This window comes from Excalfactoria chinensis, chromosome 3 (assembly GCF_039878825.1).
Source record: "Excalfactoria chinensis isolate bCotChi1 chromosome 3, bCotChi1.hap2, whole genome shotgun sequence".
In the NCBI taxonomy this organism is placed as follows: domain Eukaryota; kingdom Metazoa; phylum Chordata; class Aves; order Galliformes; family Phasianidae; genus Excalfactoria; species Excalfactoria chinensis.
Window position 1 is genome coordinate 59,015,417 of NC_092827.1, and position 16,626 is coordinate 59,032,042.

A 16,626-nucleotide genomic window follows, 5' to 3' on the forward strand; every position below is an offset into this window, starting at 1 on the left:
AGATAAATTACTGTATTTCCTAAAAGCCATTGATGACACAAAAGAAGGGATGTTTTTGTTGTGTGTTTCTTTAAGCCAAGTCACTGAGAAATGATTTTTCAGAGATATAATAATAAAAGCCACCAAGAATATTCCAAGTTCATAGCCAGACATCACATTTCTTTTTTTAAAGTATTATCTTTTTTTTCTCCCTTAATTAAAGTCTCATCTGTCTTAGTGTAGCACTCAGCTTTAGTGAATTATCATTTGCTGCGATACTGTAGGAAGTCCACCATAGTCATACATACATAGGTAAAGTCATCTTTACTGTTCTGCCTATCCACATAAAATATATAATGGGAATTGACAAATAAAAACACAGAATCATTTCTTAGTGTACTATTAAAATATATTTATTGTTTGAATGTCTTAAAATCATGAAGTTTAACAGATAGGGTGATAGACAAGCGGCTTTCATGATTAAAAGGTAATTCTCGACATATTATCTGTGTTTTTTTCTGAAAAATCAAGAGTATAAGCTATTTGCTGTAATGGACGAGGGTATTATTAATACCTTTGTATTAACTCAGAAGAACTGATGTTTACTTCGCCCATGGATTAACTGTCCAAGGAACACAGCAGGTAGAAGAAACGCTTTCAAAACGTCATGATCGAAGGTAATATGCAATTCTACTATCAATAATTTCAGTGTATATCTACGCCAGGCATATGATTGGAGCCTGTTAAAGTGCCTTTGCTGAGAAAGCATAACTTTTTGTTTTTACTCAAGAGCAGACTAAATAGAAAAAATGAAGGAAAAAAACCCTTTTCCCAAAACCACGATAGCCCCCAGCCAGCTTTCTAGGTGCCAAGAAACTGAAATTCTTACATATAGAAATGCACAGAGAAGTCCCATTTTGCAAAAGAAATAGGAACTGGATGGTCCACACTTCATTTCACCACTGTCACCCAAGAAGTAAAGCACAAGGAACATCACTGAAGCTGATGTTCACCAGCAAGTCCTTGCCAAAACTGTTAACAGATCTTAGATGGCTTGTGCCATCAGTGCCTCTGCACTGGAATTGGAAAGCTGTTAATTTTTCACACATTGCCCATCATGAAGTATTATGCTGCCCAGGGATTTTGTATTTGCTCTCCCTGGGCTGCTTGCTGTTCACTGTCCATTAGGCTCAGAGTCTCTACTGAAACACTGAAAATCAGCCCAAGTATCTGTAAAGGAGTGAACAAAAAGATCTATTTTCTACGCTTTTTTTGTAGACAGGGAAAAAGAAAAAAATTACTTTAGTTTCCTCAAAAATGTGTGTTTCAATGAAGAAACTGTACGTTTCTATCCAAGCACTCATCTGCCCTTGTTACATCTTTGACACAGACACAGGGGATAAAATGATGCTGATGAAAGTGAATCAGCCCTTCCAGACGTGTAATGATTTCATAGTCAGGCAGAGCAAGGCTAGCAAGATCAAGGCCCAGCATCCGTGAGATGACCTCTCGGAAGTCTGCCAGCTGCAAAAGCAAACAGAGAGGAATTACTAATCCATTAATTACCAAAAACAGGAAACACGGAAAAACGTATACATACGTGCATACATACAAACACAAGCATTTATATTAGCAGTACAAAATACAGAATTTTCTGCTGTTCGTCAATGCAGAGAGCTGAAAAGGGTGGAAATGGCCTCTTAGGGGATACTTCAAACAATGAAACAAGAGCTGAGATGCTAAAGATTTCAAAAAAAGACCAAACAATTTCAAGCATTCTTTAGCATCCTTCACAGACATATCTTCCCTGTTCATTAAATAGGGGGAAAAAATAGAGGAAAAGATGGGAAGAGGAGCTGTATTTGGTCTAGTTAACTATACAGACGACTAGAAACTAGCAGGCATGTGTCACAGCATGTGCTGGTCCTGACCTCTCACTACCACAGCTCCTCCTTACCCACCACTTTAGTGTGGAACTGACAGCAGAAGTTAGAAGAAAGGTAGAGGCTTTGCATGTCTCAGTATCTCATTTGATTTGGAATCAGGGTAGAGTAAAATTCAAGAAGCAACCTGAGAAATAAATGCATAGTTATTCTGTGCACAGCTACTGAAATTATATCATGTGAAGGAAGTTTGGCAAGGTACTTAGAGAAAACAGTTTCTCTCATCAGTTCTAAACTGACAGACAGCCAGAAGTAAATACCATCGGTAGGGACTGTGACAGTAAAGAGACAAAAACATAAAGAGCAAACAAACATGAACACTGACTTACTTAGTTCAGGATAAGGCACCTTGTAAGACACATTTCAATATCTGTTAAACGTTCTGTTAAATTACACCGCCCAGATGATCAATACCTTAACACCCCTTACCATCCATATACAATTAAAAAAGGAAAATCTTCCTTTTCAAGGAAATGTGCTTATGCACTTATCTATTTGATCTTCAAGTTCCCCAGCTCCAAATCAGGAGATCTGTGGTGCAGCCAAAGACAATTTATTTTAATTCACTCTAGTGAATGAACAACACATCTGGTGAGAATTCAGTAACTTTCATCAGCAAATAGCCTAAACAGGAAAGAAGATGGAGCTCCTAAAAATCCTATTAGCCATCCATTTGTGAACTTAAAAATGAGGATTTTTTTCTTTTTCACGCTAACAGAATAACACCATCTCAAAAACAAACAAAAACTTCTATGGGAATGCAGCAAACAGGTTACCTGCAAAGAGAAATTCTCACACAAACTGACAAACACTCTTAGACATAAAAAATGCTGAACCAGGGGACATAAATCTGAATTTTAACAACTATGAACAAGAGCGACAGGAGATACATGCTAAATGATCTTTTGTAATCTATCATGTGTTGTACGTGAAGCAAGATGCATGGTTATACTCCTATGCAGATACCATGCTGCAAGAACGTTACAAACAACTTTTAAATGCTGGTACTAAACCATACGAGGACATGGAGAACAATTAAATGAGAAATGTATGTCACCTTTAACAACAACAAACAAAAATCTTCAACATTTCAAATCTTGGGCATAAAGAAGAGGAATTCAATAAAATTTGACATGATTATCCCAGCTTTCCACCTACAGTGTTAAAAAGTCTCCTTTCTAATCAAAAGCTTTTAGCCTAAGTTTCCGGTGTTTTGTTGTTGCTTTCTTTCTTTCAGGCTTGTTAATTCCTTGTGCCTGTTCATTCTACTTTAAAAGACATTATTTAAAATATGCTTCATTACCCTCTGCTGAAGATCTTTTATTAAAACTACCTTAGAAATTGGCATTGCCATTCACCTGGAAATATCTTGTCCTTTTTATTGTGAAAATTCAGTTTTATGCAGCATATTACTAGTTAAATACAGAAATACCAAGGTAATTTTTCCTCTTTTAACTTAGCAGGAATCATAGAATATCTTTAGTTGGAAAGGACCTAACAAGGATCACTGCTGCCTTGTCTCAGGTGCAGAATGCAGCACTTGCTCTTTTTAAACATCATACAGTTAGTGATGGCTCAACCATCCGCTTTGTCAAGATGTCTCTTCAAGACCTCTCTATCAATATGGAAGTCAATGGCCCTCCTAATTTATTATCATCTTCCAGACTTTAGACTAGTCTAAGGCACAGTGAAGAACATTCAACACTGCTCAATTCCAAGTAGCAGTTTATTTTCAACTTCTCCAATTTGAACCTTATTTTTTGCTTTACTTGGGTACGTCCTGGGCACAAGAACAATCATCTGAAGCAGCTGGCAGTAATTTTCACATAATAGAAAATATCCATTCAATACTTCATCGTTATACAAAATTAAATGTAGTTATATCCTTGGAAAAGAAAAACACATAAAAAAAAACCCACTCAAATGCATGTACAAGTCAGCCTAGGCATATGAGCAGTTCCATAGGGCAACAGTAATTTCAGTTTCTAGTAGCTTTCTTAATGTACATATTCAGACATATGGTGCTTATATTCTCATTAAATATATGCATGTGTGCTGAGAGAAACATTTAACATCTGCAATCATTACTTTTTACAGAACAAGAGAGTTTTGCCCCTGCACTGTGTCCACAAGAAGGAAGAATGAGTAAGTCTGAAGCAGGCAAAGAATTACATTGAATTGGGGGTATGGAAGGTGCTCTCCTTGGGTCATGTTTCAGGAGAAGTCTGAAGTGTTTATTACCAAGAGAGTTTATAATTAATTATCTGATTTGGCAATAGTATGTTTACCTCAAGGAGACATTTTAGCTAAGTAAACTGTTAGGATGCAGGAGAGTACGTTATGCATATTACTGGCAGTTCTCATATTAGCAAAATGGTATCATCAATACTACACAAGTATTAGTCGCAGGTTTTACAAACAGCTTTGCTCCCCATTTAGCAGTGTGGTTCCCCCTGCAAGCGTTTGAAATGTTCCTGTGACACAGGTGACCACAGACATCAATAGAATACAAGCTGATATTCCTCCTCAAGCTTTCTGGGTTAACGAGGAGCTAGTGCTTTGCTGTCCTTGAGCATTCTGCATTTTGTACCCCATCTTACTTTTCCCACATTTTTCACATTTGGCCAAAGAACACTTCAATAGCAATCAAGTGGCCTGAAAAGCCTCGTGTTTACTCAGTAAAAATTCAACATCTGTGTGATTTTAACAAGTACTCGATGTATGACTACACAGTATAATTTTCTGAATATAATTCATGCCCTTTTCTATGTGCAGGATGCTTAGCTACCATGTGAGACAAACAAAGAAATGAGATTTCCCTGCCAAATTTCCAACATTCATTATAAAACAAGAATGCTAAACCGTTCCAGAAAAATCCCCAGTTGTTTTTCATTTCCAACAGGAGTAAAACAATATTTTTTTCAGACTCATCTCTGGAAAAAGCATTTAAATATAATCCAGAATTGTTGTCAAGACCAGAAACTAATGTAAAAATTTTAGTTAAATAAACTGACAACCTTCTAAGCAACTCAGATCAGAATCTTAAAATGACATTTTCCTGATGTTACGTAAATATCTCATTGGCTTTAACAATGATGCTATTTTTTTATTAAACAGAATACGATGGAGCTATTATACACATACTTCCTAGTTTACTGGAATTAGAATGAAACACATTTACTAGCATGCCTTCCGCTTCAATTTCTTGCATCTCATAACCTTTATGCACATTCACTGTGTTTCTTATGGATAAGTAAGCACAAAAATTTTTCTCACTCCAACTCTGAAGAAAACTATTGTGTCACAAATGGATTTAAATGGTTGCTTTCAATATCACTTGCCTTAAAAAGGAAAATAAAAATAAAAATCCCTTTGTGTGGCAGACACCTGGCAAAAAAGTAATCAGGTTTTTATGACCACGATATACAGAAAAATCATACCTTAAAGAGACCGGAACTTTTAAGCATTTTTATGCTTCTCCTAAATGTGATGTAAATTGAATGTTTTGCAGTGCAGAAAGACAAAAAAGCAGCATATTTACTTTTCCTTCTCTTGCATGTAAACTTGAAGAGTTCTGCTCTTCTGAATCACTGCTGCCACATTAGTCAATGCTTATTCACGCAAGTTGTCAGCACAGCTGGATAACTGCCCCACCTACATCACATTCTTTTGTTCTACGTGACACCCAGCACTTGTAGAGTAGCTGTATACCTACCTGTCTTTCTCTTTTTGCTAATTCTTCAAGGGTTGTTTTAAGCACTTTCATTTCACTGGAAGCCACTTCTAACATATTTTTGGCTTTTTCTTTTTCTTCAGTAGCTTTCTGTTCCTTTAAATTGAGTTCTGATTTGACAGAGTTTAGTTGTTTCTCAGCTTTTTCCTTCATTCTCTCCAATTTGCCTTGAGACTTATTAAGTTCTTCTATTGTTCTATCCTGCTCCAAAGTCCGGATCTGCAATAAGCAATTTGTAAAATAACATTACATTTGTGACACATTTTGTCTAATATGAGCAAATAAGGATAGTTGATCAGTACTAAGTGTTTTAATACAGACTCTTGAGAAAAGGACATGCATGTATGGAGTGAGAAGTTATTAAAGCAGACTGGCCAGTGCCGACTCAGTCAGCAGAAAGACTGTTCAAAAACAGTTAATTCTCTGCAGGTTTTGCAGAAAGATGTATCTGCATAGAAAAAAAAAAAAAAAAAAAAAAAAAAAAAAAACAAAACAAAAAAAAACTCCAAAGTGGGACTTCACTGTTAGGCACTGGGAAAATAATACAAGAATGGAGTTGCCAGATGTTTTGGCAGCTGAAAATCCTTCAATTGAAAGTCATCTGTTTTAATCCACAAGCCATACAACACAGTTCTATAAAATAAACCTTCCTTGCTTCCAGTGGCGACAACCAACCACAAACTGCTTGTTTCCACCTGTTGTAAGGTAATAAAACACTGGAATAATGAAAAATTATTATCTTGCCTGTTTTACGCTAATAAATAAATAAATAAATAACAGACTCCCCACACTTACAAGAAGAGATTTGCTGTAAGCAGTGTGTGGGAAATACAGGATGACATACATACATGCTGATGGGAAAGAAAAGGATGCACATATCATAATTTTTTATTTATTTTTTTTTTTACACTAACCCGAACATTTTCATGTTGCTTTTCAGTTATTATTTAATGTATCAAGACAAAGTGCTAAATACATTGTAATATTATATTTACTTTACTTTTCTACATGGATTTGAGCGGTCCTCCATGAATGCATTTATTGTAAATGAATTCCATCTGTACCCACTTGGAACATAAACACGGGTAGGAGCACAAATGTAATGCTTTGACTCACCTTAAGTTCATTGGTTTCAGACAGCTTGGCTTTGAGATCAGTATTTGTTTCCCTTGCCAGATCAAGCTGCTTCTGTAATCTCTCTATCATCTTTTGCAACTTTTTGACAGTGAAATTGGCCTCATCCCTCTCCATAGCTAGTGATGTCCTTACTTGTTTCTCTTCTTCCAGCTGGTTTATTTTCTGCCTCAGAAGTTTCATGTGCAACTCCTTGCTTTCAAGTTTTTCTTTTTGAGTCTTCAACTAGTTTTGTTAACACAAGGAAATTTATGTGCATGAGAGAAAGCAAATGGTATTACATAGGTGGTTGTATATAAATTCAAGCCCCTTGCAGCACGCTTAAGCTGAACTTCTAATCCTCTCTCCAAAACTCTGTAAAGCAGTATATATGTACATTAACTTGGTACCTTTTATACTATCAGCTCTTTGTGCTTCTCCATCCCTAAGCTTGAGCGCTACCTTTTAAATGTATTTATGTGCAGACTGCATGCTGAACACAACCACTTGTGCATAGTTCAGAACATCAGACTGTTCTTATATAAGGAACTTGTCAAATGCAAGATGCAACAGACTTTCCTTAGGCAGATGGTGATTCCACTGCAGTAGTTTAAGATATTTCTATGTTTAACCAGTTTATTAAGGCTAGCATGAAAGGAGAGTCATCGCACAGAAATAAGAATGCACTCATTCACTATTCTGATACAAAGTTCAGCAGCTTAGTTTTGTAATCTTGGTGCTCAGGAAGTGACTTATTTTTAGCTTACCAAACTGAATTGCCAGGCTGTACCATGAGGAATGTTAATGTTAACTCAGAGAGGTAGTTGTTTCCAGAAAAAAGAAAAAAAGAAAAAAAGAAAAAAAGAAAGAAAAAAGAAAAGAAAAAAGTGGCTTTAAACCTTAAATAGACCTCATTCTAAGTTTCAAACCACTATGATAAGCCTAACATCAGAAGACTATCCTGTCACAACCGGGTGACTGACTGGTATCTGATTAAATCTGCACAGATTATTCCAAGGTGACCACAGTTCATGGAAATGCTGCAGTTCTTTGTGAAGTACAAAGAATGTTCTATTTGCCGCTAGAGAAGTTTGCGTAACATTCCCTCCTTCCCACCAGATCCTTTCAGATTTAAATATCAACATCTTCCCATTAGATATTTTTATTGTAAACATCAATAGTTGGCATTTATAGAAGTATATTTTAATCATGTACTAAAAATTATATAAATAGGCACAATATTATGTTTGTTTTAGGAAGCTGAGAAAAGCAGTCCCTGATATTTAACTAACAGCAATTTTAGTTGCTCTGATACGCAACTCAGTTTCATACTTTACAAATATTTATCTTCTCTTTATGAAATGTAATGGACATCCTTAATGTTCCCTGTACATTTGTGAAGCTTCAATCTTTTGCTTCTATCAAGCCACCACACAAACAGCCATAACACTGTCTTGCTTTGGAAACAAAAAGTAATAGCATTTTTTGCTTACCTTCCTTCTTAGGCTGTATGTTACTGTCTTATTTTCAATCACTGCATCACCTTCCAGTTTGACTAATTGCTCTACCCGAGCCAGAATCGCATTCACATTCATATCAAATCCGACCTCTGCTGCTATGCTATCCAGCTTCATCTTTTCATTAAGTTGTTCCAGAAAGTTCATATACTAAGAGATGTGGAAAATGGGGAAAAAGAACAAAATTTCATTAAAATTCCTGATGAATAATTTAGAATCAATTCCCCCTGCTCAAAACCAACTATACAAGGCCAGACTCACATCCAAAGTCCTAAGAGGATATATTTTTAATGTGTACGCCCCCAAAAATCTTCAAATTCTTTACTTGTCCTTTCCTAGGCAACATTTTTGTTCATAAATCCTTAGACCTACTGTATTTATTTTCTTATCAGACTAGATTGGCTTTTGCTCCTCTGCAGCAAGAGGAGCACTAGGTGCGTGTGTGTTTGCTTTTGACCTCAGTTCCTTCCTATGACCTTGTGCTGGCAGGGAGGAGGAAAGGGCAGCTGCATCCCACTTAGTGGCAGCTCTCCTCACTTAGAACTCTACTTGCCTTTGTTTTCTCTTATTTCTGTTGCAGATCACCACCACTGAAAATAAATAACAGGTTAAAAACGAAGAAACAAAATAAACTAGTTAAACAGTTACATAACTATTGCTTGAGCTGAAGATGATAAAACATAGCAAGAATCAGCTTCCCCCCCCCCCCCCTCCCCCATGATGTTTCTGGCTCAAAAACCTTAAAAAATAAATTAAAAAAAAAAAAAAAATAGAAGAAGGCAGTGAAGCTGATTATCAACAAGGGAGAAAAATCTCTCTATTGCAGTAAAATCCAGAGAGAAATTAAGAATCTACTGCCACATGTTCTTCACAGAGGAAAGAGAAGGGAAAGAACAGCTCCATTTTCTAGTCCGCTCTTAAGATGGTGGATGCTCCATACAGAAAAGTTATTGTATCATTGACCAATACAAAACAGCATCAAACTGTTGATTTTTTGCAAATTCAACTCACTTTGCATTGATCTTTGCCGGGTAATATGCTAAAATCAGCCACACACTTTGTCTTTCTTAGCTGGCCTGGGTTGCTTGTTCAGCTCTCATTTTTCAAATTTTCAGTATGCCAACGTGTTTCAAGCTAACAGGGTGTTTTCATACAATTAATAAAGCAACGGTTGAAGATCAAGGACTGCAGGATTTTGATAGACTGTGGACCAGATGATATATAACAGAAACATGAAAAAGCTTTGAAATCAAAGAACCCTGGAAAGACTTCTGATATATTTGGAGACTTTCTTTTAATCTTTTTTTTTTTTTTTTTTCCCCTCCTCCATGTTAAGTCAATTTTGAACTCAGCTTATCCACCTTCCCAACTAGAAAAGTCAGTTAAAGAAAACAGACTATGACTTGCTACACAGTCTTACTATGCTAATTCACGCTACTTGCACTGCTGACTAGCACCCAAGTGATCAATGCAATAGTTAGATGTATCATCTCAGACTTTACTGATTTTTACGCAAAATAAAATAATGTGTGTACCAACTTTTTGTTTCTCAAGCTTCAAACCATCTTGTATCATATCTATAGACATCAGCTCCTCTTCCAAGTGTTTCAGCTGATCTTGGAAACTCTCAGATTGTTTTTCAGCTTTTCTTTTTCTCTCCAGAGCTTCTTGGTATGATCTGGTCTGATTTTCCAAAGTTTCAGTCAGTTTAGCTATCTTGGTTTCAAGTTGAGATACCATCTAGGAAGCAAGTCCACAAAACATACAGTATTACATAGGTTTGGAAAGATACATAAGATCTATCCTCAAATTATTAAAAAGGGAAAAAATAAATCTAAAAAAAGAAAACTGTGAATCATACACATAAAAATAAAAAATAAGTGCAAACTTATTTTGCAAACTCCACCAAGAGCAAATGGTAAAACTGGTGATGTAAGACACCCAAAAGTAAACAGCAAAACAATAGTTAAGATCAATCAAACCAAATTAGAGGAGCTTACACGCAACCTATCCAAAGATGTTAGCAAACCAGCAATACCTTTCAGCTCCAAAAAGTCACAAGTTATGAAGCAATCGAATTGGAAAAACATGTACAAGCAATTTAACAAACACACGCAGTGCATAAATGAGAATGTAAGTATGGACAACTAAATCTCAGAGGAGTGCTTCACAGCTGTTAATGTGTCTTTAATTAGAAGAGTTTGCTACAAATTAAGTTTCTGTAATCTAGCCAAAACCCAAGGTTGGAAGCATACAACCTCACAACAAGAAACTGGATCAATCCTTCTGAAAACACTTCAAACACTATGCTAACTCTGCAGAATTTACTTAAAACATAATGACTTTTAAGTTTAAACTACTTATAAATTAATACTTGAAAGCATCTGATTACACTACTGCCAAATAATAAAAGGCTCGATTCCATCCAAAAAGTTGCATGCTTCCCTCTTCTCATCTCTCCTCCTCCTACTGTCACATAATCCTCCGCTTAGATAAATTATTAAAATTTATTATAAATTATACAAATACATTACAAATACGTTGCATTTATAACTCAGTATTCAGGTACTCTCCTTGTCTCTTCATTTTAAGCTCCGCTTTGCCTTAGACTGATGAAATGAATAGCATGCACACAATACTCCCATTAATTTTAACAGCACAGAAAGGTTTCCAACTTAGATCACAATTCAATACAAACAGTAGTTTACTAACTACCTAAGAAACAACTGAGAAATTGCTGCTGCTTGTACAGCAGTAGAAAATACTAAACTCCAGTAAACTCTAAACTGCAATAAAAGTGCAAGAACATTTATACACATTTCATGCTTTCCTGCGCTGTATGTCAACCAGCAGAAGAAACAGCTCAGTAGCTTGCGTATCTGCCTGCAGGCACAGGATCCTTTCCCAGGCTGCAGAGGGGCTGTGCACAAAGCCTGGTCACAAGGATCCTGCAGGTCCCAAGAAACAGAAGGATACCAAAATCAACACTATTACTTTATCAGCAAGAGCATCCAGGAGTAACACACATAGGAAAAATCCACAGTTCAGGGACTTCCTAAAACAGGTGCATCCTGTGCCTGTATTCAGTTAGTTAGGATATTTTTGTTCCTGTAGTTCTGATCTCCATAATGGCACAGAGCTGCATCAGGTAGGATCACGCTGGATGTTAGGGAAAGGTTCTTCACCAGAGGGCAGTAGGCATGGAACAGGCTGCCCAGGGGAGTGGGCATGACCCCAAGCTGATAGAGTTGAAGAAGCATTTGGACAGCACTCTCAGACATAGGGATTGAATTTTGGGTGGTGCAGCACATAGCCAGGATCTGGTCCCTTCCAACTCAGGATATTTTATCATCCTATGATCCTAACCTGTGCCCATCATTTGCACACCATGCATATTTCCTCTTCCTTTTCCTGACATAACTACCAGATGATTTTAGAATGGTACCTTTTGTTTCTTGAGTTACAAGAAATTTGAACTTTCCAGAGGCATCTATTACCTTGGGGATAGCTAGGATTATCCCCATTGCAACTGGAGAGCTGGGCTGAAGCCAGTGGGATGAGGTTCAACAAGACCAAATGCCAGGTCCTGCACTTCAACCACAACCCCAGGCAGCGCTATAGGCTTGGGGTGGAGTGGCTGGAAGACTGTGTGGAGGAAATGGACCTGGGAGTACTGATTGATGCTCAGCTGAACATGAACCAGCAGTGTGCCTGGGTGGCCAAGAAGGCCAACAGCATCCTGGCTTGCATCAAAAACAGTGTTACTAGCAGGAATAGGGAGGTAATTGCCCCCCTGTACTCGGCACTGGTAAGGTCACACCTCAAGTACTGTGTTCAGTTTTGGGCCCCTCACTGCAAGAAAGACATTGAGGCCCTGGAACGTGTTCAGAGGAGGGCTACGAAGCTGGTGAGGGGTCTGGAGCACAGGCCATATGAGGAGCGGCTGAGGGAGCTGGGATTGTTCAGCCTGGAGAAGAGGAGGCTTAGGGGAGAACTTATAGCTCTCTATAACTTCCTGAAGGGAGGTTGTAGTGAGCTAGGGGTCGGCCTTTTCCCTCGTGTAGACAGTGATAGAACTAGAGGGAATGGTTTCAAGCAGCGCCAGGGAAGATTCAGGCTGGACATTAGTAAATATTACTTCTCGGAAAGGGTAGTCAGGCACTGGAATGGACTGCCCAGGGAGGTGGTGGAGTCACCAACCATGGGGGTGTTCAAGAAACATTTGGATGTTGTGTTGAGGGATATGATTTAGCTGGGAAGTATTGGTGACAGTTGGACTGGATGATCTTTTAGGTCTTTTCCAACCTTGATAATTCTGTGACTCTGTGAAACAGAAAAATATACGCACTGTTCTGGTTTGATAAGATTTTATCTTAAGCTTCCTCTGTTTTATATGCGCATTCATGCTCAGTGCTTTCTTTTTCTTTTTACAATCCTATCAGCTGAAAGTCATTAGAGCTGGCACAGCTCTCATCACTGTACTCATAGCTGGTAACTCTATTCTACACTGTACTCGTCAATCCAAACTAAGCTCATCTTGTCTTGCATGGAAGCCTCTAGACACAACCATGACCTTTTCCTGAATTTTTTAAAGGCCCTTTTTAAAAATAATTAAATTATCATAACTTTATACGCTGCACAGAATGCAGCAGCCATGGATATACACCGTGGCATGATTATGTTTTGAATTTTCTTAACTTTCTTTTTCCTAATACTTTCTCACATTCTAGTTGGTTAGGGTTTTTTGGTCAGCTCAGAGCCACTACATACATTACTCTATTTATGAATATATAATTTATTTCTCACACATTCTTTTATTTGGAACAATGAAAGAAGCACATGCAGTGTCCATCTTCCTCATAATGTTCTAAAGATGGGACTGTAAATTGCAATGTTCATGAACATTCCTGAGTATAGCAAAACAATCTTGATTCCACAGTATAGGAATCTTGTGTCAACAAAAGAAAAGCAGATAAATCCTAGAAATAAATATGCATTTATGAGACTGTCATGACAAATCATTAAAACACTTGTTAATGAGAACAATGGGAGATCGTAATGAGCACAGTAATACAGCCTAATTAGTATTAGCACTTACGAGTCACTGTCGGTTATACCAAGAAGCAAAAACTGATATAAATAATATAGTCTACCATCAGGTCAGCCATTTCTATCTCAGGTCAGACAGGTGAGCAGTCAAGAAAAATAATTTCAGACATATGAATTTAGTTTGCTGCAATAAATCTGCAAATAATCTGAACTCACAGACCTTGTAGCAGGGCTGAGTTTTGCGTGAACTAATGACATTCTCTTGCCATGGATGTCAGCTCCCTATGAGCCCTTTTTGTATGTTATAAATAATAAACGACCAAAAACAAACAAACAAACAAAAAACAAAAAAAACCCTGAGAGATGTCCAAACATTCAGACAACGTATGTTTTGTTATAACTGCTGTGATAATGATTCAAAGTAGTATCTTAGTCCTGCAACATAATATCCATCACCGGACACTGATCACTCCCCTTCCCTGGCGTTGTTCAGGGCCAGGTTGAATGGGGCTCTGGGTAACCTGGTCTAGTAAATAGGGAGGTTGGTGGCCCTGCCTGGCAGAGGGATTGGAGATTCGTGATCCTTGAGGTCCCTTCCAACCCAGGCCATTCTGTGACATTGTTACAGTATGCGCTGGGATTTTTATTTTTATTTTTATTACTTCTTAAATGAGATTACTTTTTTTTCAATTAATATTAACACTAACATCTACTATACAGGCTATCAAGCTCTCAGAAGCCCTTCAGATGCCTAAATCACCTCAATTTGAGACAATCTTCAAGATTGTTTCATATTTCACAGAAAGTCTTACTGCAGGTACAGTGAATAAATTTTTCACTGGCACCCTAAAACTTTTCACAGCTCTGTTTGACCAGTTGCACATACAGAAGTAAGTCAGACATAGCAGGTGCAAACATGAACATTTCACTGGTGGCAGCCCTGACAGAATGATCCTGTACATCAGGTTCCCAGAGGAGAAGCGGTAATGATTTAAAAATGGATAAACAAAAGCTTTTTAGGGTAGGCATCAAAAGGCTAAAACTCAGAAATATTTTTTCTCCCTCATATATTTTTGCATTATCTGTTCCTGATCCTACTAGTCTAGTTTGCAAGTGCAAGTTGCTTACAGAAACATCCAGACAGAGAATGAAAAAATTTAGTTCCAATAATTCTTCCCTTACGTAAGAGTTGATTCATCAGTACATTTTTTCAGCATCAAGATACTTAGCTGCTAGACTCATATCTACCTGTCCTGCTGTTACATCTCGGTTGTAGTCACAATGGAGCTATCTGGAAATGACCTATCTTGAGCAGCAGCAACACTGCAGACCAATTTAAACTGCCAATAAATTTAATGGCTCCCATTCAGAACAGAACAATTCAACTGGACCTTCAGAAATCATTAAACCAACTGTCTGACTCCTTTGTGGCTGACCAAAAAAAAGTTAAAGCATATTACTGAGGACACTGTCTCACTGCCTTCTGAACACTGACAGACATTGGGATATCAACCGTCTCTCTAAGAATCCTGTTCCAGTGTTTGACCAACTTCATGTTGAAGAAGTTTTCTCTTATGTCCAGTCTGAACCTCTCCTGCTGTAGCTTTGTCCTCTTCCCACAGGTCCTGTCACTGATTGCCAGTGACATCTCACCATCCATTCCTCAAGAACTTGCAGAGAGTAATGAGGTCACCCATTGGCCTTCTTTTCTCCAGACAATTCAAGTGTCCTTCCTTAGCCTTTCCTCATAGGACATGCCTTCTAGACCTGTTACCAGCTTTGTTGCTCTCCTTCAGAAGCTTTCAAGGACCTTAACATCCCTTTTATTTGTGTAGCTCAGAACTGCATCTAGTTTCCAAGGTGAGACTGCACTAATGCTAAATATAGTGAAAGAACCACCTCTTTTGGTTGTCTGGCTATACCAAAACATAGCTTGCCCTCCTGGCTGCCAGAACACTCTGCTGGCTCATGCTTATCCAGCTGTCATCAGCATCCCCAGGTCTCTTTCTGATGAGATGTTCTCCAGCCACTCACCTGTCAGATACGTCTATGCCACCATTTCACCATTCCGGGTGCAGAACCTGGCATTCTCCTTTGCTGAATTTCATGCTGTCACTAATTTCTCAGTGCTACAATACATCTAGATCTCTTGTCCTTCTAAAGTGTCACCAGCACCTCTAAATTGACAAATTATCAGCAAACTGGCTAAGGATGGACTCCATTCCTGCCTCAATGTCACTGAAAAAATACTGAATGGAAGCAACCCCAGGGCTGAACCCTGGACAACACTGTGAGAGACCAGACACAAGTAGCCTTTGAGCTGTACTGTTGAGCCAGTTAATTACCCAGTGTAGCAAGAACCTTATCATAGAAGATTAAATTACTACTGCAGGATTTCCCTCTATGAATTCATGCAGACTATGTCAAATAATGGCTTTGTTCTTCAACTGCTTTTCAATGGTACCCAGGACAATCTTTCACCATAATTTTTCCAGGTACTGAGTACTGCAGTCTCTTGCATCTTCTCTCACATCATTTTTGTAAATGGGGATAATGTTGGATAGCTTTTACTTCAAGTTAGAGAGTTTACTGAAAGATCTATGAGGATTTCTATCTGAAGACAATCCTTTCCTAGATCAATCAATCATAAAGAATACGTAAATAACATTCTTACATTAGGATATAAGTTCTGCAAAGAAATTCACCTAGAGATTAAGCAAGAAGCTCAAGACCAACAGGCATATACCTTACAAACGAAGTGTTAAAAAAAATGTTTTTTCTTTCCACAGATCAGATGTTCACTGTAAAACAACTTTTTCAGTTATTCAATCTATGTTCTACTAGAAACGAATTAATACTTTTTGGTAACATAAGAAACAAATACACAAGTAAGAGATTCCAGAATCTCAAAATCTGGCAAGGACACAGAAGCTGTTTTTCCAGAGACTTGGTGAAAAAAGCATTTGATGTAGTGTGCAACTCCTAATAATCAGCCTCCTTGACAATACGGTGCTGACAACATTAATATATTTCCATAAAATGCAGTTCAAAACTTGAGTACACTACACGACCAACAGTCAGGTTAGGATGTTGTCATTTGTCAGATTGCATTCTGACTTGCCTCCCCACCAAGTTCTTACTTCTGTTCATGACCTTCTTTTGTAAACTCCTCCAGCCAAAGCATTAGAGAATCCAACTGACCTGCTATTGCCTTTTCCTAGGGTGGTAACCAGTTATAGACTCATCACTGCTTCACTGCAAATATAAAAATACTTCTTTCTAGTAGCACACT

At 37.8% G+C, this 16,626-nt stretch overlaps 1 protein-coding gene across 2 annotated transcripts in view; it reads right to left on the reverse strand.

Moving 5' to 3' along the window:
- Window positions 1–372: 372 nt before the first annotated feature.
- CCDC170 (coiled-coil domain containing 170) overlaps window positions 373–16,626 on the reverse strand; it is a 40,981-nt gene continuing 24,727 nt past the window's right edge. The window contains exons 9-13 of one of the 2 annotated variants that reach the window (XM_072331411.1): window positions 9,825–10,025; window positions 8,262–8,435; window positions 6,772–7,014; window positions 5,638–5,874; window positions 373–1,503 (exon numbers count right to left, since the gene is read on the reverse strand). In XM_072331411.1, coding sequence (XP_072187512.1) covers window positions 1,306–1,503; window positions 5,638–5,874; window positions 6,772–7,014; window positions 8,262–8,435; window positions 9,825–10,025 — 1,053 coding nt within the window. In that variant the 3' untranslated portion in view covers window positions 373–1,305. The remainder of the gene's footprint in view (window positions 1,504–5,637; window positions 5,875–6,771; window positions 7,015–8,261; window positions 8,436–9,824; window positions 10,026–16,626) is intronic. The other variant, XM_072331412.1, reaches the window with a different exon arrangement.